The following is a 21888-nucleotide window of genomic DNA, read 5'->3' as shown; positions in this document are numbered from 1 at the left end:
AAACCAAACTCTATAAGTCACTCATAATACCCGTCCTGCTATATGGTGCAGAGGCTTGGACGATGACAACAACTGATGAGTTGACGTTGCGAGTTTTCGAGAGAAAAGTTCTGCGAAAGATTTATGGTCCTTTGCGCGTAGGCCACCGCGAGTATCGCATTCCATGGAACGATGAGCTGTACGAGATATATGGCGACATTGACATAGTAGTAAATACATTTAGTATTTAAAATTGAACTCATAATACCAGAAATTGATTTGAAGAAATTGTAAAAATATAGTTTATACAAAAATGTATTAATTTTCTTAACGACTTTTGKTTACATTTTTTACCTGGACTACTAATGTGCTGCGCACGAGGAGGTTCAGAGTGTCATCAATAAAGAGAAATCCTCTAAATCCATTGGCCCTGATGGGAATTTTATTGCCCGATAATTCTCCTATCCCCAGTAGTGAAGACACTTGAGGCCTTGCTACTCCCCACTTTCACACACCACCTGAGCCTAGGCAGTCACCAGCATGGCTTCCGAAAAGTGCACAGCACCACCACTGCACTTAGCGTCATAAACGCTCAGTTAGTTCGTGGCCGCAACGCTACGAGAGAATGATCCTCGTAGCTTTTGACACAGTCAACCACACAACGCTAATGCAGGACATTGAAAAAACKACGCTTCTACCAGGGCTAAAGAGGTGGACCAACCATGGAGATCTGAACGGTCGTCAGTCATCCGTACTATTTCGACGTGAAACATCTAAACTGAGATGAATTAAATAGGGGGTTCCGCAGGGTGGTGTCCTCTCTCCGCTMCTGTTTAACTTCTACATCTCGAAACTCCCGCAACCACTACAGGGKCTTTCCATAACCTCGTACAGAGATGACTACACGATATTCACGTCGGGAAATATAATCAATGGCRTGTGTTCGAAGGTAAACAACTACCTCTCCGACCTTTCTCGTTTCCTTACTGCACGAAACCTCACACTTTCCCCCACCACAGTGACCGCGATTATCGCCAAAATAGAGAGCTGCAACAAAATCCTCAAGTCGCTGGCCAGCAGCACATGGGGAAAAGACAAAGAAACGTTGTTGGCAACTTACAAGGCCATCGGTCGGTCGRTATTTAACTACGCAGCACCAATATGGTCGCTTGGATGCAGTGGTACGCAGATGAGGAAACTTCAGACCTGTCAGAATACTGCACTCCGGACGACGACGGGGTGCCTTTYGATGTCTCCCACAGAACATCTCCAYAGTGAGACGCTTAAGCTCCCTTGTAAAGGAGCATAATCAACTCCTTTCCGTAGGAATCACCCTTGTAGCCATCTGCTTGGAGCGGAACCGCCTAACAGGAGCATCAAAAGGTCTTTCCTTGACTACGTCGTCGACATCGAACAGTACGCCAACCGGACTTCGGACGCAACTGACTTTCGACAGGTACTGACCGCCATTCGCGGTGGAGCCATCAACGCCTTCACCGACTCCCTTCCCGTGAACGGCGTTCTTGGAGTCAAATCACCACCTATCGCAGACGAAGAGCTCCAGTTGTCGCGAGAAACGCGAATGGGCAACAACTATGCAGATATGGCAATACCATTTATTTGCTAGTATGCAACCCTATTCTAATTGTGCAAATGCAGTGAATTTAACGAAAATAAAATAATTAAAATAAAGCTTTATATTCAATAAATATTAAAAAAATTAATATACAGAAACGTTATAGTGAAGTGTTACTAAGTGAAAAGTGCATAATATACGTGAAAAAGTTATTCACAATATACAAATTATCAATTTAAAAGTTGTCAATTTTTTAAATTTAAATGCAAATATCTTTAAAACTATCAGYGGTAACTATATTCGTGATCTGGAGAACGTCACCTTTCCAGTGATATACCTTTTATTTTATTCCCGAAATCCGGTGATGCTATTCTAAATCTCAGCCAAAATGTGGGTTTATACATAAATACCTTTGTATGAGCCTACATAAAAAATATAACCCACATATTTGCCGGTGAAATTTAATTTTAGTTTTCTTTTTCACGTTTGGTTTCGTTGCCATTGAATAAGTTTATCTTATCACATTTGTCAATAGAAAAATATTGGCATTATAACAATTAAATGTTGTTCTTTTCTAACATTGGTAGGGTGCGGCTGTATTAACATATTATTTTGCTGATARTGGCAGTGTTGTTTCAAAATTAAAAAATTCAAATATTTAAATCCACAACGAAGCGAATTTCGGATATAAAATTTTTTTTTTTTCAATTTTAACTTGAGTTTTATTTCCCTATATTTGGAACGACTAATATACATACGTAAGCATGTACACAGGGGCTAATCAACTCACTAAAAGTTCAAATTATGCATTATTTCCATCATAAGTGATATTCTGCGATGAAAAGTACTATGAGTTGCAAGTAAAAAAATTTTTAGGTCGAACGTCCATCACGTATGTAGAACGCTGTATCACCTTCTGCAGTAGCGTTAAAATTCGAAACAAAATCATAACATTTTTGGTGTTTGCATATATGCACATTGATTTAACTTTCACACGCATACTGACCACACAAATGGCGACTCAATAATTCTTTTTGACTGATTATCTAATATTAAAAACTTAGTCTCCCGCTTACGAATTTTCCATAAAATTGTTAATGCCATTTATTGCATTGACGTGGATTTACRTGATGATATCGTTGTGTTTTCGCTAATAAAGTTAAAAAAATTTCTATTTATTAATCTTTTTAAGGTGAAATTATGTAAATATTAAGTTACAGCATATTAATTAGATTGAACACCATTTTTTTTTTTATAAAAAGAGATGAAAATTCTGGAAATACAAGTTTTTATGTACACATACATATGTATGTATAAGCAAAATGGCTCTGATTAGTAAATAATTCAAAGACCAAAGTGACATTATAAAAGTTTTCTTTTGAAAGAATCACAAAGGCTATATATGTATGTAAATAGACACTGTATATTTTTGTGCTACTTTATTTAATGCTATTGACATTTATTATGTTGTTGCTAGAAACTTTCCATTGAATTGTTGCGCATCAGTCTACTATGCGATTATATGACAATTTAATTGCTTTGTGTTCTCGTATTGCTTAACAATTATTTATATCGGTGGTATGAACAATAAACAAAGCTGGCTGACTACTTTCTTTTATTATTTTACTTTCTTCTTTTCACAAGACAAAATTGTATCCGAAAACAAAGAACATTTACATATGTATATGTATATACATATATATGTACTTATATGTATATGTGGTAAAATAAATAGAATAAAGGAAAAAAGTTATATACTTATGTAGAAAATGTCCTAAAAAAAAGCGCCGAAAGGGTTTTGCTTGATTGTATTGATTAATAATATATTTTTCAATTATTTATTTGTTAATAAGCATAGAAAACTTTGGAAAATTTAATTTGCTAACAAAATATACAGTTGACGCCATTAATTAATACTGAGTAATGTTTCTTAATTCACCAATGTTCTTTTATTTTTTCTTGTCACGGTTGGTCGTATTACATAGGAGTACATTTGCATGATAATATACCTACAAATTTATCATACCTATTGATAGATGAATTGTTATAAGTTACGGGACAATTACACTAAAATAATTTTGTATTGTATGTACATACATATGTTTATACATGTTTTATATTGCCGCCCTCATATAGACGACAGTTATTAAGGTCACGTTTGAGTTCTTTCACTTTTACTTTCATSCAACAAATTGGCACAAGTGCCACCCGGCTTTTTCGTTGCTGGTAATTGATTTGTACAAATAAATATGCATGCACACATACCCGGTATGTTCATAAGAAAGCTTCAAGTAACTTACTTAAAAAATCATTTGGCATAAAATGATATGCAAAACATATTCTATCTAGCTGATGAACCTAAATATACGATACAAAGCAATAATACGTTGTTAAACTTGCAGAGGTGAACCCTTTGACAACTATGATCATATGAACTTGTATACACCTTTAGTAGGTTGATATGGAAAAATGGAAAAATGGAAAACTAGTCATTAAATATTAGTAGTGGTTTTAAGATATTGCATAATATGTATGGTCAAACGATATAGTGTTCATTTTTCATAGCACTTGCATTTAGTTTTGAAAATTTTGCTTTCTTTTATATTTCTTTCTTTCACTAAAAATAATTTAGCGTTTCACAAGTTTTTCGAAGCCGTTATATTACTCTTTTTTCACTTTCATTAACTTCCTTTTCCGCACCCTTAATTTTATATCACACACAAATAAAGTATTAATTACAAAACATTTATAATATAAGCGCTTCCTTGAAAAATCAAAWATGATTCTATATAATTATTTATTTAAAAATTCAACCCACATTTCATTAGTACAACGACTCGTTAAAAACTAAATAACTGCTTGCTGYTGCTAGTTTTGTACATGCAGAATAGCTCTGAAGAACGAGCACTCAAAAGCACATTAAAATACACGTTTACTCGTTGTTGAAATTGTTTTATGTGGCCAGACTGTTTAGCAAGTAAAAGCTTTTTAGCAGAACWATTATTTTTTAATTGATAACACATAAAAATTTCTTGAGCTATAGTGAAAAAACTCTGACGATAATGTTTGTCGGAAAAATACGGAGACTTACATATGTACATAAGGGCTGATATGTTGTATAGGAATGTTGACGGAAATGAAGTACCATATTATTATAAAATATAATAACGGAAACGTATTGTTTTAAGGTCTGGCAATTCAAAAAAGGAAATAAAAATTATACGACTACTTAATTGAAGTATATTTAATATCTTAGAGTGATATTTTGTTTGTTTTTGTCTTAAATTTATACAATTGTTARTATGTTTTCTTCTCCATCTTTAGTTTTATATACAGCATGTCCGATATTAATAACAAATCATCAATGAGCAATCTGCAGCCCCCAACAACAACAACCGTCGGTCAAATGCTAGCYCCAGCAAACACTGCACCACAAAAACTTTATTCAGGTTCCGCTACTGGGAATCCACGTAACAAATGTGCGCTCAAGCCTGGTCACTCTCTATTGGATTGGATACGACTTGGTAACTCAGGCATAGACTTAGCAGGCACACGTGGTCGTGTGACGACTGTAAATAGCGACGAGCTTGCACGACATAATACTCGGGAGGATGCTTGGATGGCGATACGGGGCAAGGTGTACAATGTGACGCGTTACATGGATTTTCATCCTGGTGGTGAGTTGAATGTGCCCATTTTGAAACCAAAAMAAAAAAATTAATTCTTAACTCTAATCAGGTGTTGACGAGCTAATGCGTGGCGTTGGATGCGATGCCACAAAACTYTTTGATGAGGTACATGCCTGGGTAAACTATCAACAATTGTTGGTGAAATGCTTTATTGGTCCATTGCGTACGTTGTCCAAAATGAGTTCCTTACCAGAAGGGAGAACACCAGTTCCGAMAGCTAACTTTGAAATACCGTCCAGTAACAAACCTGTAAACACAAACATCGAAATTGTACCACGTTTTGACTGGATACAGAAACGACAAGACCTCACAATCTACATTTATACTCGCCAACTTTGCAATCCAGGTCTGCTATTGCGCCGAAAATGTGCTAARAAACTACAACTGCAGGTGCAAATAAACAGTGCACAACATATATTTGAATTCGAGCTGCATGAAGAAATAGATTGGCCACCGAAGTCAGTGCGTGTTGGTAGTGAGACAGGTAAAATCGAAGTATCGGTCACTAAAGTAGAGCCTGCTCTATGGTCAACGTATGGAGCACACAATGTATCGAAAGGTGTAGTGGGTGAAACGGAGGATTTGGAGTATGAATATGAAGTWGTAAAATGTACGGATTTTAATCATGATTCATTCGTGTTATGTTTGCGTGATATACGAGGCACATTGATGGTGCTACCCATTGGCTATCACATGACTGTAGCGGCGCTAATAAATGGTAAGAACATAAATGTTCTAAATATAAAAGAAAATAATGATTTTRAAAATATTAATTTAAAATTTTCACTTATGTACACACAGGCGAATTGATCCGTCGCAGTTACACACCTGTTCCAGGCAAAGTTCTGCCACAACCTCACACTGACAATGAAAGCAATAGTACAAATTTAAAYTTCCTTATTAAAAGCTACGGTGAGGGCATACTATCGACGCATTTGCGTCAGAAGCAAATCGGTCAGATGTTATTACTATCAACACCACATGGCAATCTTCATCTTCAACGTTTACTGCCTCATCGTCAAATAGCTCTTATCGCTGCTGGCAGTGGTCTGACGCCTATGCTAAATTTAATTGAACATTTGCTTAAACGAAATGCAAACCGAATGTGAGTGAAAATGCATATTAACTAACGCCTTAAGTCTTTCATATCCAAGCTTACTTCAGAATATATTTAAATACATAAATGTAGTACAAATTATATATTCGTGATAGGTATGACTTTCTCTTGATCAAGCCTATAGTAAATAGTGAGCTTTTCTCATGCAGCAATTACAAGCGATTGTTTTAGCAAACTTTATATTTTTAAGATACAATTATGGGACTTTAGAGCAATAACACACGCAAAATTTCACACTTTTTGACTTTTATAGCGACTATTTACGTTTAATGTACTTCAATAAAACACCAGCAGACATATGGTGTCGYGGTGAGCTAGAACAGCTGCAAAAAACTGATGAGAGGTGAGGCAGTAATTTTGGTAGAAAATATGTTATATATTAAAGTATTTGTTATATATACACTATAATATRATATCTGTAGATTCCAATTGGTGAATGTGCTTTCCGCAGCCGACGCAGAATGGACGGGATTACGTGGGCGGATATGCAACGAGCTACTAGCCCCTCTAATAACGAAAAACACAACAGAATATGCCAGTTTTGTGGCTGTATGTGGACCTAGCGCATTTAACCAAGCAGCTCAGGATATATTACAGGAGTTGAAATTTAATTTGGAAAATTTACATATATTTCAAGGTTGAATAAAGCCGCTGTTTTTATATAAAACATTAAGTTGAAAARTGGACAGTATATAATTGTAGTACATTGTTATTGTTGTTTTTAAGTTTTGTCAATTTTTTCTATCATGTACTTAGAAAATGTATTGTAATTTCGAACCAGATTTTGTAAAAATATATGTGACTAAACATCTAGATCAAATTTAATCTTGCCCTTCCGACGTCCGCCGAGTCGACGTAGATTAGATTATTTGTRAGATAATGCACCGCGACCTAGGGTCTATTGTGTCCTCTCCTACATCACAAGACATCCCATAGTTCCAGCAGCCTGAATAGTTCCAGGAGTTTGCCGGGCGACGTAACCGGAATGGCTCCGGATTTTCATGCCGTCAAGAACTGTCAAYACGGAAATATTCTTCATATATATATAGAAATGATCTTACTGATAATAAAAAATAAATAAATAATAGTTTCCAATTTAAAAATATTCATTATCGACTCTATTATTTAATTTACTTTCATATACAATTGTTTCCTTCCTCTTTTGTTTATCGTTAAATATTTTTGTTTTTATGTTTAGGTATATAATTTAATAAAATTTTAACAAATTACTAGAAGTAGCAAAAAAAACATACTACAAATACACAACACACCACTTCTAGTAGAATATCATGAAGTTTTAAGGTATTTAAAGACAGTGTTAGATTTTTTCACGAATGCGTTACGTTAAGGCGACTCACTTTGCTTTACCGCTTCTAATTATATGCTAAGGAAAAAATAAAACTATTAAGTAAATAAAAACACAATTGATTGTTTCCTTCCTAAAAATCATCATTAAGTATACATTGCAAGATACTTTTAGAATTGTTGTGTGTAAATAAGTGGGTATATGTGAACCTATGTGCGGTTTGTAGGGCAGAAAACATTATATGCCATTCGTGAATAAATTATACAAGTGTAAGGGAAGGTGTTTAGTTTGCTGCTTGTATAGCTTATCTCAATATAGTTGTATAGATTCAGCGCTTTTAGAACTTTTCACGAATCAAAATCATTATTCAGCGAATTACTTAAAGGTGACATGTGAATACAAATGTAYGCCACTCCTACGCAATTTGAAGTGTTGATGGTTACGTTGATCCATTTAATTACTGAGTATTAATTAATAGGAACGTATTGCTGGTGGCACAGTTTGTACGGTATCATCCAAAGTCTTATCAATGACCGGGCGGTACTTGATTTTTATATCGCCAGCATCGCCGCACACCCATGTCAAAGTATGTTTGCGCCAATGCTCGTCCAGTGGTTTCTGCTGTTGACCCTCAATTGGCTTGCTGAAGTCCTGAATGTTAAAAGTAATTATTGAGTAAAAAAAGCTGCGAAAACCAAAAAAGCAAGTACTTACATATTCATCGATACGCGTCTTGTAGTCCTCGCGCGCATGTGCACCACGCGATTCTTTGCGRTTTTCTGCTGCAACAATAGTCATTTGAGCGTTGGCCAAAAGATTTTGTAATTCGAGCGTTTCAGCCAAATCGGAGTTCCACACATTCGATCTAAACGCGATAAATTAAACTCAGTATACACAGCTGCACGAGTGATAAATTGCTTATTTAGACTTACTTGTCAACAACCTTGACATCTTGGAATTCTTTGTAGATCTCCACCATCTTCTCGCAACCTTTCTTCAATATGGGACCATCACGGAACACGGCAGCGTGACCCTGCATTGTCTTTTGCATTTTCAAACGCAAATCGGCGGTGGTAATCTTGCCATTATTATTCTTAATTTTATCCAAATTAGCAACGGACATCTCACCAGCATTCTATAAATAAAAATTATAATTTTGTAAATCATACAAAAAATGTATAAATGCTCAAACTAGACTTGACCGAGAGATAAATATTTCAGTTAAATGAAAATTTCACTCACATCCTTCAAACTAGGAGCTGACACGCCGGGTTTGTTCTCTTCAGCAATTGTAAGCGCGCAAGCACGACCAAATACGACCAAATCCAACAATGAATTAGCGCCCAAACGATTGGCACCGTGCACAGATGAACTGGCAGCCTCACCGGCGGCATACAAACCGGGCACTACGACATCACAGCCGTTCTCATCGATGGTCAGTACTTGACCCTTGTAGTTGGTTGGGATGCCGCCCATATTGTAATGCACTGTCGGCAGCACTGGGATGGGTTCACGTGTCACATCTACGCCGGCAAAGATCATTGCGGTCTCGGAGATGCCTGGCAAACGTTGAGCCAATTGATCTGGTGGCAAATGATGCAATTGCAGGAAAACGTGATCCTTTTCAGGTCCAACACCACGTCCTTCCATGATTTCGATGGTCATTGAACGTGACACCACATCACGTGAAGCGAGATCCTTGGCAACTGGCGCATAACGTTCCATAAAACGTTCACCCTTTGAGTTCACCAAGTAACCACCTTCACCGCGACAACCTTCAGTAATTAAACAGCCGGCACCATAGATACCGGTCGGATGGAATTGCACGAATTCCAAATCTTGTATGGGCAAGCCTTGGCGTGCGACCATTGCGCTACCATCACCAGTACACGTATGTGCTGATGTGCACGAGAAGAAAGCACGTCCATAGCCACCGGTCGCAATGACGGTGTTATGCGCACGAAAACGATGCAGTGTGCCATCTTCCAGATTCAGTGCCAACACACCTTTGCACTTACCATCCTCGAATATTAAGTCTAATGCGAAATATTCGACAAAGTAATTACAATCATAACTCAACGACTGCCCGTACAGTGTGTGCAACAGCGAGTGACCTGTACGATCCGCTACGGCGCAGCAACGATGCGCTTGACCACCCTTACCGAATTTCAAACTTTGGCCACCGAAAGCGCGTTGATAGATTTTACCTTCGGGTGTGCGCGAGAAAGGCATACCGTAATTTTCCAATTCAATGACGGCTTGTGGTGCCTCGCGTGTCATGTAGTGAATGGCATCTTGATCGCCCAACCAATCGGAACCCTTCACGGTATCGTACATGTGCCATTTCCAGTCATCGTCTTCCATATTGCCGAGTGCCGCATTGATACCGCCCTGTGCGGCAATTGTATGTGAACGGGTTGGGAAGAGTTTGGAGATAACAGCTGTTTTGAAGCCTTCAGCCACCAAACCGAAAGCGGCACGCAGACCTGCACCACCAGCGCCAACAACAATGGCATCGTAACTGTGATCGACAATCGGGTACTCTTTGGAGATGGCATCCGTGCGTACTTTGGCATCATTTTTGCCATGTGTAATGTGCAATTCACGTTGTGGCAATACAGTGGCAGTTCGTAGCTGGAAATATACAAATGAATAACAGTTATGGATGAATTAAACTTTCATAAATAGTTGTAAATAAATTTTAAATACATTAAAAAAAAAACTTTTTGTGTTTCTGTAGCTTCAAATACTTCTTCGTAAACTACTACTCGAGTGCGGTTTGATGCTTTGAATGTGCTTGAAAACGATGCAACCGAACGAAGGAAGAGTCAATAAACTTCACCAAGCTTTCCCAACTCGATTTACAATGAGATATACTTAAACCTTATAACTATCTGCTGTGAAGTGATAAATAAATTAAGAAAATACTTAGCTTTATTTCTATTTATAAGGTATGTTACGAAAGATTACGAAACAAATTGTTTACTAATCATTCAACTGCTCGTTTTATAAGTGAACTGCGTTGTTTTTTTTTTTTTCTCAGAAAAATAGTCGTATATGTAATTTTCATGTGTTATTTAAACTTTTTTCCTTAATGTAGTAACAATAAAAACTTACTATAAATTTAATTAAGTAAACGGTTTCGTATTGACTCTTCACGCTTTTATGGTTGCATGCATAAGTATCTGTCTATTCGCCGATAATATCCCTCTTTTTGTTAAAACACGAAAATATAAACTTACTGACAAACTCATGGTGTGAGACACGCCAAGCTGCTAATGGGAGGTTACAACYTGAAARGGTTCAAAATAGTAATAAACCTCCCCAAGAGCAAACTCAGGCTGTTAGTCGCATGGTATACTTGCCACTGTAAGCTGAATAGGCATCTGCACAGAATGGTCCTATCATCTTGCGCCAACTGCCGTTTCTGTGACAGGGAGCCTGAAACTCCGGAGCATCTGTTGATCGACTGCACAGCAGTCTGTAGTCGCAGAGCCAAGGCCCTTGGAGTTCTATTTCCGAATAGGGATCGCATTGCCTCGCTAGCGCCAAGCAGTCTACTGGACTTGATTAATGGGCTGGGGCTAAGCGAGGCAATGTAAGTAAGGAGAGGGCACAATAGACCAAAGGTCGCAGTGCATTCCTCATCATCATTCATTCAGCTTACTGACAATTTATTTCGAWTGTAAAATGCAACTACAATTTCGTTTGTGTTGCAAATGACGATATCAAAAAAGATTATCTGCACTCGATTACCTTTTCCATCTGAACAGTTTTCATTTGAATCGCAAATATGCGATTTATCASAAGAATTCTTATCTTTTTCTTTACACGCTTATCGAAAGATATGTACTTATATAAAGTGGCATACGATAGAACTAAGCAACGCATACTTAACATTTTTTAGCACAACTTAATATTGAGCAATAATTTTGCGTCTTTGTTTAGAAATATTTATAAACTGATTACACTTAATTAAAGCAATTATATTGAACTAAACGATTTGAGTGTCGCATATTAGAACAACAAAGCAATTTTTATTCACAAAACATAAAATTAACTGTACTACTTATTAGTTTAATTTCTTTTCAACAGAAAGCCGGTTAAACGTTACATTTTTTGCATCACTTAGAGCTGTGTAATAGTAAAATTTCAAAAGAATACAAACATACATATATATGCCAATATTTAACTATATTAATCAAACAGTTTCGAGTAGTAGTAGTCGGCGGCAGACGTTTGCCCATTAAAACCTATATATGCATATCTATATTGATATATACGCTAGTACGTTATAACTAAATATAATCATTACAACGGGTTAGCTTGGAACTGATTTGATATAATGTATTCACTAACTATGCTTAATACAAATCGGATACTGTTCCGGTTAGGCAGACTCGATTCATGTGAATAAAGTTAGTATAGTAAAGGCTATTCAACTTTCATCATTAACATAACATTACCAAAGATATAGAAATGCAGATTAAAGATTAACTATTATTCTTATTAGATAATACTTGAAATACTCATCACTTAAAATACAAAAAAAAAAAAAACATTGCCACGTAGTAAATAGGGGTGAAATTAAATCAGCTGAGAACATTTTTTAAATATTATTTGTCCACATACAAACATGTACACTATATATACATGTAGTCCACCTTTATGAATAAACATAATATATTCTACATTAAATAAATAATTATTAGATTTATAGCTATATTGACGCGTCCTTTACAATCAAAAATTAATCTCACCAAATGCCTATATCGGACGAGACTATAGTGTCTAACACTCTGTAAACGACGGACCGGTAAAAAACAAGTACATTTTGAACATTCTGATTCTGAATTTGTAAGCGGCTAGACATGTCTTGAGATCGAAAATTTTTTAATGTACGCTTAGTGATAAACCGCTACATAGAAATGAGAGATTCACAAGTTAATGTTTTACTAACAATAAAACAATTATAAAAAAATATATGTGTGATGAAACTGTTGCGTCACGCACAACACAAACACCGTATAAATAGTTGACTTTATAGGTAGTGTCTTAATTGTGGTAGAAGATGCGAGCACATTCAACGAAAGTGATAGGCAAAGAGAATTACACAAGATACTGACTATCAAAACAAAGCTAGCTTATATAAAGTAAAGTGGTGAAAGAGCGGCATGAGGAATCAGAAATCGAGCCCTCCAGCGGTATTACGTATGTTGTCATTTTATTAGAAATAAAATGTTTAAACATTATTTAATATTACATCATTGTAATTTTAATAATTAGACCCCTAAACCAATAATGTTCATGCTAATAATTTAGTACATATACATACGTAACTAACTAAACAAAAATAAACAAACATACATATGGACATGAATAGTAGTRTTCATTAAAATAGCATTGGAGCAAAAATGAAAATATATAACGTTTGTTTTTTACATATTCCTTTTCGTTCGACATAGCATAAATTATGAAGTGAGATCCAATAAACAATGTACCACACGCAAAACTACAAATATAGATAATCGACGCATAATGCGATTAAGCGTACACAATGGTGTTATATCCTTTGCGTAGATCAATCCCAACTATAGCTTTGAGGGCCTGATACATATAATCGGGTAAAAAATTAGAAAAAAAAAAGGCATACAAACTGAGCAAATCTAAGGGTTTTTGAGTTTTAGTTATCTCTATTTTCCATTCTACAAAGACTATGTGCAACTAACGGACGGAAATATGAATTATATATTTTCGCTCCTGTTCTACTGCTTTTTTAATGAACACCGCTGTGCATCTGTTTAAAAATTTAAGAAATTTTTTAGATCGGAAAAAATTGAATCAGCAATGCACACACCTTAATTAAAGGAACAGACTTGAGATGAATACTCTAGTACCTCAAACCGCCGAAAATAGTACCAATATGAATATTGTAAACAAAATAAAAGAATGATAATGCATTTTTAAGTTGTTTCCATAGTTTATGCTAAATATATATGTACATACTTCCCACAATACACCAAAATAAATAAGTGTTATGTATACGGCGCAAAACGTATGACTGATTATGCAAATAAGAACTTATGGAAAATATACACGCAACTTAAAGCGACGTAAGCATTGCACTAAGTTATCAATGAAATTTTTAAATATTATATAAAATTAAAAATTATTGAACCAAAATTGCAAAAAATTCCCATAAAAAAGTTACATAACAAAACACCGTCTAGCTTCTTCGTTGGTCGCAGTAGCAGCAGTCGTCGTCACTACCACTCACTACGTTTCGTATACACTGATACACAGTATACTTGTGAAAGCATGCGGTCTTTTGGTGCTACCGTGGCCCTTTTTCTAATTAGTCGAGCCCCTTAACGATAATGTTCACCAGAAAATTGTTTTAAAAAAATATCATAGAACAAACAAATTTCACAATCCCACGGTTAGTGCTTCCTTTGTGTTGTGCATTGCTATTTTAGTGCAATAATCAACCGAAATTATCTTTTCCCCTCGCCGAATATTCGTAAAATGCAATGTTTGAGCTTAATGTGTAATAATGGTTGTGTAACCCAATGAAAAAGCGGAATTCTTATACTATTTAATGCATATATATAAGCATGCAATTATTTTGTCCAAGCCTGGATAATGAACTCTTCCTCATACAGCTTTACCCCTCAGATTTATAATCGATGTTTAACTTACCATTGCCGCTGCATTTTTGGCCAAAATCGATGGTACACGCATTAGGCTCGCCATTTTCGTAATATGAAACACTTCACAACAATCTCCCCTTATGGAATACTATTCGGATGTTTCACTGCGCCTATTTTAAAATAAAACCGATTATTATTGTGTTAACAAAATGTAATCCTTTCATATTTTTATTACAATTTAAATTCGCTCCAAACTAATTGTCAATTCGATGAAACTTCTCGCGCTCGCACCGATCGACTGATGAGAAGCAGCTGCCCAAAGCGCCAATGGGGAAAACAAAAACAATTGTAGCAATAGCGTTACCAATTTTAAATAAATTACTTTTAATGGTAAAACAACATAAATATTGTATAAATATATTAGAAGAAATTAAACCAATTAAAACTAATAATAAACGATGATTGAAACTTACAAAATTAATTCGCTTAGTAGTTTTCCATGCTGTTGTGAGCTGCTCTAATGAAGATGACGTTTCGCCGACACAGGGTGTCCCAAATACCAGAATATTAATAGCAGTCATTTGCTACTGCTTATAATAAAGTCAAGCCAGTCAAGCATATATTTAATAAAATTTTACAAAAAATCTTGTGACTCGATTAATAATAGATATCCACGAAATACGAAATGTCAGAGAAAATTGTTATTTGTATATAAAAGAATGTATTTAATAGATAACACCACTGTAGTTGAACGGAAACCCAGAAACGGAAATTGGGTAAAAAATATATTTGATTTACTACTAATAAATATACCTAAATGAATTGAAGTGAAAATAAGATTTTTATAGAGGATAGGAAATTTTATTTATAAAACCAGTGAAAAACTTTTGTAACGAACATTTTTAACGTAAGTCATATGAAAATAATGAAAAAATTTATTCGAATATTCTTTATGTGTGTATCTTGAATTTTGTTGTTGTTAATAGTTTTAAATATGAGACTTTTTAAACATTTACCATTTATGTTACGCATGAACAAATGGAAATTGGTAAGTATTGATAGAGGCAAATAAAGCTATACTACCTTATGTGCGTGCATTTAAAATTCTCATATATTATATTTGTGATTACAGTTCCCGTCCTTAACAACACCTAGATCCTCAATCCGTGCATTAACTTGTGACAGTAAAACACGCGGAGATGCCAAAATAAGCAAGGGTATTTCAAAAGCCTACCCGGTCGTAGATCATGCATTTGATGCTGTTATCGTTGGCGCTGGTGGTTCCGCTTTACGTGCCGCAACCACTCTAGTCGAGTTGGGGTTTAAAACCGCCGTTGTTAGTAAAATTTTCCCAACACGATCGCACACCATCGCTGCGCAGGGTGGTGTAAATGCCGCTCTAGGCAACCAAATGGAAGATGATTGGCGTTGGCATTTCTATGACACAGTTAAAGGGTCAGACTGGTTAGGCGACCAAGATGCTGCACATTATATGACGCGAGAAGCACCACGCGCCATTTTAGAACTTGAAAATGATGGTTTACCCTTTTCGCGCACTGCGGATGGTAAAATATATCAGCGACCATTTGGAGGGCATACCACAAATTTCGGTAAAGGACGTGCAAGACGTGCTTGTGCATGTGCTGATCGTATAGGACATGCCATCTTGCATACGCTTTATGGCAAATCACTCGCTTACAATATTAAATACTTTATTGAGTTTTATGTATTGGACTTGATTTTTGACAATTATGCCTGTTGTGGTGTAATTGCCATTTGTTTAGAAGATGGGACATTGCATCGTTTTCGAGCACTTAATACTATAATAGCAACAGGTGGCTATGGACGAGCGTATTTTTCCTGTACTTCCGCCCACACCAATACTGGCGACGGAAACGGAATGGTCGCTCGACAAGGTCTGCCACTACAGGATATGGAATTCATACAATTTCATCCAACGGGTATGTATGGTCCCGGTGTGCTTGTCACTGAAGGTTGTCGCGGTGAAGGGGGTTACTTAGTAAATGGAAAGGGTGAACGATTTATGGAAAAGTATGCACCGAAAGCAAAAGATTTAGCACCACGTGATATGGTGGCTCGTTCAATGACTATAGAAATAATGGAGGGACGTGGTGTAGGACCCGACAAAGATCATATTTTCTTGCAATTACATCATTTACCACGAGAAAAATTACTCACGCGTCTGCCTGGAATTTTAGAGACGGTAAAAATTTTTCTTGGAATAGATGCGACTAAAGAATCTATACCAGTAATACCTACCGCACATTACAACATGGGTGGTATACCAACGAACTATCGTGGACAAGTATTAACGATTGATATGGATGGTAATGATCGTTGTGTGGCTGGCTTGTATGCTTGTGGCGAAGTTTCATGTAATGTACATGGCGCAAATCGTTTAGGAGCTAACTCACTGTTAGATCTCTTAGTTTTCGGGCGCTCTTGCGCTTTACATATTTCCGAAAACTACCGAGCCGGCTGTCCGGCACCGAATCTGAAGGATGTGAGTTTTGTAATATACATATAGTAAATAACGGTTAAGGTTGAATATTGCAGAATGCAGGCGAAATGTCTGTGGCAAACTTAGACAAATTGCTTCATGCGAATGGCAGTATTACCACAGCCACATTACGCCATGAAATGCAAAAGGCAATGCACCAGCATGCAGGTGTTTTTCGAATTGGACCTAACCTGCAGGAAGGTGTAAAGAAATTAACTAAAATCTATAACGATTTTAAAGATGTGCGCACTGTAGACAGGTAAGTAAATAATGTAAAAATGATAAAAGTTCATATATTTGTTGTTAGATCCTTAATTTGGAATTCCAACCTAATTGAGACACTGGAGCTCCAAAATTTGTTGGTGAATGCTATGTGTACAATGGTGGCTGCTGAAAACCGCAAGGAGTCTCGAGGATCTCATATGCGTGAGGACTTTAGAGAACGTATCGATGAATATGTAAGTAACAAACTGCTCTGAATAAATGATAAATTATACTATATATTTACATAAATAGCATAGGCTATACACACAACTTAAAAAAATATTAATTTTTGTCTTTAAAAATATACAATTCCAAATATTCAATTTTTACTCATGAGAATATCTGCGCAGGACTACAGCGAGGCCATTGAATGTCAAGAGAAGTGCTCGTTCGACGAACATTGGCGCAAACACACACTTACCTGGATTTGTGGCGATACGGGCGAAGTTAGAATTAAATATCGTGCCGTTATTGATACACCCTTAGATGATAGTGTGGAACATGTTCCGCCCGCTATACGTTCATATTGAATGCTGATTAACTATACACTGATTGTTATTAATTGATTAATATTGAATAATTAATTTTACTAAAGCCCTTCAACATTATGAAAATATACATACCATTCGATTTGTTTGTCAATGGTTTAATATTTTTAACATTTTACAATAAAGGAGACTAAAAAACCACATTTTATTTAGAACATACATATAAAATTCGCGATAAAAAAATACGTATCTAATTAATACTCAAGAGGATGTGGGTGGCGTAACCTTCTTACCGCAACGCACCGAATACTCCTCTTCTGTTAAGTCGGATAAGTGGTTTATACCCATTTTCCATGTAACTTCGCCATTCTCATATTTTTTGTTGTGTTCTTCGACCATTTGCTTGGATTTAATGTAGCGTTCACGACGCATTTTATCCTCAGCATCATCAGAATAAATTTTATTGAACTTCGACTAAAAGTGTTAAAATATTATGTATAGACGCCTAATATAACAAATATCTTACCTTATACTCCTCCCATTCTTGATCAGAAACTAGTGACATTTTTATATGTATATGCAGTTTACTGTTGTCGATAAACAACTGCGCTCTTATGAACTTTTGCTTTATACTTTAAATAAAATTAAAGTATTTCAGAAGCTGTATTATTGCTGATAAAAGCCACAGAAATGACTCATTTATTTTAGTAATTCTCTTTGTCGAAATCGTGTCTGCAAAACAAAGGCAGAAAAACGTCGAATATGTACAAACATATATTAACACAAAACAATTTCCAATCTGACGAATAGGGAAAGAAAACAATAGTATCATGTGTTGAATACAATGCTCGCGACAGACTGCAAACGACATCTGTTAAAGCTGCACGACTACACGACTGCAGGCCGACAGATAATAGGTTTTCAATGCTGCCGAGTAGATGGCGCAAAATCAGAGTCGCACAGAGCGATTTAGCGTGGATCAGTTTCAAATCATTTCGATGAAGTGATTTTGAACTGTCATTTTTTATGGCGAAATCTTAGTTAGTGGGATAGACTAATCGTGTGATTAACCGTGCGATTCTGTACTGTGATACAGTATCAAGTCTCTAAATTTGACAGAGACAATTTTTGAGACTTGAGATGATTTTGCTATTCTGTAAGTGATAGTCACAAACTCTATTACATTTCATTATTCAGAGATGTTTATATACTTGAATGAAAGTAAATATGTCTATTCAGTATATTCAAAATGGCAGACAAGAGTTCTTTTTGGTTTTGTGACTTGCTAACTACCAGGTCTCAAATTTGAGGCAATATTTTGAGACTAAAACTAGAGACTGTTTAGTGAATAGTAACTAGTCACAAATTGAGATTTTAYCACAAAATGTCTCAAATAGAGACTAGAGACTGGTTACAGAATCCCGCTATAAAGCTAGAGACTATTTAGTGAATAGTAACTAGTCACAAATTGAGATTTTATCACAAAATGTCTCAAATAGAGACTAGAGACTGATTACAGAATCCCGCTATAAGTGTCGGTCTGAACATAGTATAATCTTATAGCGGGATTCTGTAACCAGTCTCTATTTGAGACATTTTGTGGTAAAATCTCAATTTGTGACTAGTTACTATTCACTAAACAGTCTCTAGCTTTAGCCTCAAAATATTGCCTCAAATTTGAGACCTGGTAGTTAGCAAGTCACAAAACCAAAAAGAACTCTTGTCTGCCATTTTGAATATACTGAATAGAGATCACCATAGATATTAATCGATTGTCGTTTTTTTATATTTTGTAAGCAACTCAAACACGAAAAGGTAAAAAATAAATAAGTTTTACATAAATTTCGTTAATATTATGAAACAAAGTCAACATATATTTTTATTTTTTATTGATAATAAGGTTTTTTGAATATGTTATAGAAAATTCAATATTTGTTATCGACATATTTATTTTCAGTCAAGTATAAAAACATCTCTGAATAATGAAATGTAATAGAGTTTGTGACTATCACTTTCAGAATAGCAAAATCGTCTCAAGTCTCAAAAATTGTCTCTGTCAAATTTAGAGACTTGATACTGTATCACAGTACAGAATCGCACGGTTATAATTATCACAGCTGATTTAGACACTACAAAGGGAAAAAATTGTTAACAAACAAACAATTTTTTTAAAGCAATGAATATAATTTCACCTGAAAATCGACTTAACAAACGAAAAAACGCATTAATTATTTCTATTATATGGAAAATATTTAAATATGAAGGATTTCATCTCAATATATGTCAATCTCTTCTCTTGAAAAATATTAGGCAATAACAGCTGTTTTTTGAGCTTTCTAACGGCAGTGAGAAAACTCTTGAGTTATGAAATGCTTAAATGTAATATAATCTTTTAAATTATTTAAAAAAAATATTTTTGAATTTACAGCTGTTGACAACTAATAGAAATGCTCCCTTTTTTATATATGATGAGTATAATGATACAAATATTTGATATGCCGCTATTTACATTCCTAAAAATCTTGCATTATTCGTGTTCCTCTACTTACTACTACATACACTTTGTTTTGAAGTTGTGAAGTTAAAGTTCTTTTAATTTTTTTTTTAAATAGTAAATGCGTTACAATATAGAAGGTGAATAAGGTGCGACAGCTAATTAGAAAATTTTTTTTAAAGAATTACAATTCCATCGGGTGATAACTTTTATTAGCAATATTATTGATTTCTGTTAAGGATGTGTTTCAAAATTGTGGTTTAAAAAATATTATTAAAGTTTTTTAAAGAAATCAGCTTGCAGCTRTACAGCTACTCTTCGTAGCTACATTTTTGACCTTCGTCGATCTGGAAGGATGTGTAAAAAAATTTCGAATAAGGTCAAATTCTCAAAAAAAATTGTTTTGAATGTCCTGCGTAAACAGAATTTTAAAACTATTTTCAATATTGCACGCAAATAAAAAATTCTAAAAACTTCAACAGAAATATTGACTAGACTACTACTATTACTGTCTCCCGAGGATACCCAAAAAAAGAGTTCCACTGACATTCTGGCATTTGGTCGAATCCGAACTTCACGGCAGGGTAGCACGCAGGAACCCACTTCTGACTAAAATTCGTAGAAGCGACGCGTAGACTTTGCCTACTCTTATTGGTCTAAGACAATAAATCAATGGAGGTATGTCGTTTGGAACGATGTAACAAAAATTAATCGCTTAGGACCTGATGGTGAATGGTGTTGGTCCACTCCATGGTATTGATGGAATTTTAAACAAGGAGAAATACGTCTGCATCCTAAAAAATGTCATGTTGCCATGGGCTGAGGAAAATTTTCCTATTATAAGGAAGAAAAAATTCAAGTCATACGTCTAAGTTGACACAAAATTTTTAATGAAATTCTCTCAATGGTTTGGAGTGGGATCGTCTAGCCCAGACTTATAGCGGTATTCTGTAACCAGTCTCTAGTCTCTATTTGAGACATTTTGAGGAAAAATATCAATTTGTGACTAGTTAGTATTCACTAAACAGTCTTTAGCTTTATTTTCATTCAAGTATAAAAACATCTCGGAATAATGAAAAGTACTAGATTTTGTGATTGTCACTTACAGAATAGCAAAATCGTCTCAAGTCTCAAAAATTGTCTCAAATTTAGAGACTTGATACAGTATCTCAGTACAGAATCGCACGGTTAAAGCCTATAGAACATCATATGCACAAAAAATATCCCAAATTCGGATGTTTTATGTGAGGAAATTAGAACGGTATGACAAGCTACACCATTGGTGCGATGTCATGTGAGAAACACAATGCTCGCGACAGACTGCAGCAGCACGACAGTGAACTGAAAATTTCGTTGTGAAACCTACTTCATGAACGTTTGCGAGAGGGCAGCAACATAACAATGGCCGGCATGTACACAAAACAACTCATGTGAGGAACACAATGCTCGCGACAGACTGCAGCAGCATGACAGTGAACTGAAAATGGCGTTGGGAATCCTACTACATGAACGTTTGTGAGAGGACAGCAACATAACAATGGCCGGTACACAAAACAATGCAGTTGTCAATTTTGCATGTACACAATTTCGTTGTGGTCATACTCATACCTTGCACTTCAATGAAATTTTAATATTTTGTTCAAAGTGAAATTTTTTATGCAAAAAATAAGTAAATAGGTAAATATTTTTGCTTTAAATTATCAATTGTTATTATAAATGATGCAACAGAGCTATTTTATATTTAATTTGTAAAATAACGTCAAGTTTGTTAGAGCTGTGAATAATTTTACATTTTACATATTAG

At 35.4% G+C, this 21888-nt stretch overlaps 4 protein-coding genes across 6 annotated transcripts in view; 2 read left to right on the top strand and 2 right to left on the bottom strand.

Annotated features, from left to right (window-relative positions):
- LOC108969666 (cytochrome b5 reductase 4) overlaps nucleotides 1-7034 on the top strand; it is a 19253-nt gene extending 12219 nt beyond the window's left edge. Inside the window, exons 1-6 of one of the 2 annotated variants that reach the window (XM_018934526.1) lie at nucleotides 4393-4743; nucleotides 4880-5232; nucleotides 5294-5962; nucleotides 6046-6349; nucleotides 6615-6704; nucleotides 6784-7034. In XM_018934526.1, the coding sequence (XP_018790071.1) occupies nucleotides 4893-5232; nucleotides 5294-5962; nucleotides 6046-6349; nucleotides 6615-6704; nucleotides 6784-7003 (1623 nt within the window). In that variant the 5' untranslated portion in view covers nucleotides 4393-4743; nucleotides 4880-4892 and the 3' untranslated portion in view covers nucleotides 7004-7034. Of the gene's footprint in view, nucleotides 1-4392; nucleotides 4744-4879; nucleotides 5233-5293; nucleotides 5963-6045; nucleotides 6350-6614; nucleotides 6705-6783 lie in introns of those variants that run through there. The other variant, XM_018934525.1, reaches the window with a different exon arrangement.
- A 409-nt stretch (nucleotides 7035-7443) lies between these two features.
- LOC108969663 (succinate dehydrogenase [ubiquinone] flavoprotein subunit, mitochondrial) lies at nucleotides 7444-14870 on the bottom strand. Its single transcript, XM_018934518.1, has 7 exons — nucleotides 14791-14870; nucleotides 14553-14629; nucleotides 14367-14487; nucleotides 8910-10301; nucleotides 8600-8802; nucleotides 8382-8532; nucleotides 7444-8318 (listed from the first exon to the last, which is right to left on the bottom strand). Exons 3-7 carry the CDS (start codon nucleotides 14418-14420, stop codon nucleotides 8139-8141), a joined length of 1980 nt encoding a protein of 659 aa, XP_018790063.1. The 5' UTR covers nucleotides 14421-14487; nucleotides 14553-14629; nucleotides 14791-14870; the 3' UTR covers nucleotides 7444-8138.
- Nucleotides 14871-15272: 402 nt separating this feature from the next.
- LOC108969664 (succinate dehydrogenase [ubiquinone] flavoprotein subunit, mitochondrial-like) lies at nucleotides 15273-17643 on the top strand. The gene is made up of 5 exons (XM_018934519.1): nucleotides 15273-15365; nucleotides 15450-16841; nucleotides 16895-17097; nucleotides 17146-17296; nucleotides 17453-17643. Exons 1-5 carry the CDS (start codon nucleotides 15312-15314, stop codon nucleotides 17630-17632), a joined length of 1980 nt encoding a protein of 659 aa, XP_018790064.1. The 5' UTR covers nucleotides 15273-15311; the 3' UTR covers nucleotides 17633-17643.
- Nucleotides 17644-17763: 120 nt separating this feature from the next.
- On the bottom strand, nucleotides 17764-18472 carry LOC108969668 (protein CTLA-2-beta). 2 transcript variants are annotated; one of them, XM_018934529.1, is made up of 2 exons: nucleotides 18117-18472; nucleotides 17764-18058 (listed from the first exon to the last, which is right to left on the bottom strand). In XM_018934529.1, the coding sequence occupies exons 1-2, from the start codon at nucleotides 18153-18155 to the stop codon at nucleotides 17852-17854; spliced, it is 246 nt and encodes an 81-aa protein (XP_018790074.1). In that variant the 5' UTR covers nucleotides 18156-18472; the 3' UTR covers nucleotides 17764-17851. The 2 variants fall into 2 exon arrangements, with proteins under 2 accessions (XP_018790074.1, XP_018790073.1); XM_018934528.1 differs by having other exon boundaries at nucleotides 17764-18064; nucleotides 18117-18465.
- Between the last annotated feature and the right edge of the window lie 3416 nt (nucleotides 18473-21888).

This window comes from Bactrocera latifrons, unplaced genomic scaffold, assembly GCF_001853355.1.
Source record: "Bactrocera latifrons isolate USDA-ARS-PBARC rearing strain unplaced genomic scaffold, ASM185335v1 scaffold_260, whole genome shotgun sequence".
Taxonomy (NCBI): domain Eukaryota; kingdom Metazoa; phylum Arthropoda; class Insecta; order Diptera; family Tephritidae; genus Bactrocera; species Bactrocera latifrons.
This window is presented reverse-complemented; position numbering and strand designations above follow the sequence as displayed.

Excerpts from the sequence above, each read along its gene's own strand:
- LOC108969668 (XM_018934528.1), bottom strand. The coding sequence starts at position 18,155 with ATGTCACTAGTTTCTGATCAAGAATGGGAGGAGTATAAG. Across the intron at positions 18,065-18,116 it reads AAGAATGGGAGGAGTATAAG|TCGAAGTTCAATAAAATTTA; the intron begins GTAAGATATTTG and ends TAACACTTTTAG.
- LOC108969664 (XM_018934519.1), top strand. The coding sequence starts at position 15,312 with ATGAGACTTTTTAAACATTTACCATTTATGTTACGCATGAACAAATGG. Across the intron at positions 15,366-15,449 it reads GCATGAACAAATGGAAATTG|TTCCCGTCCTTAACAACACC; the intron begins GTAAGTATTGAT and ends TTGTGATTACAG. Across the intron at positions 17,297-17,452 it reads GAGAACGTATCGATGAATAT|GACTACAGCGAGGCCATTGA; the intron begins GTAAGTAACAAA and ends ATATCTGCGCAG.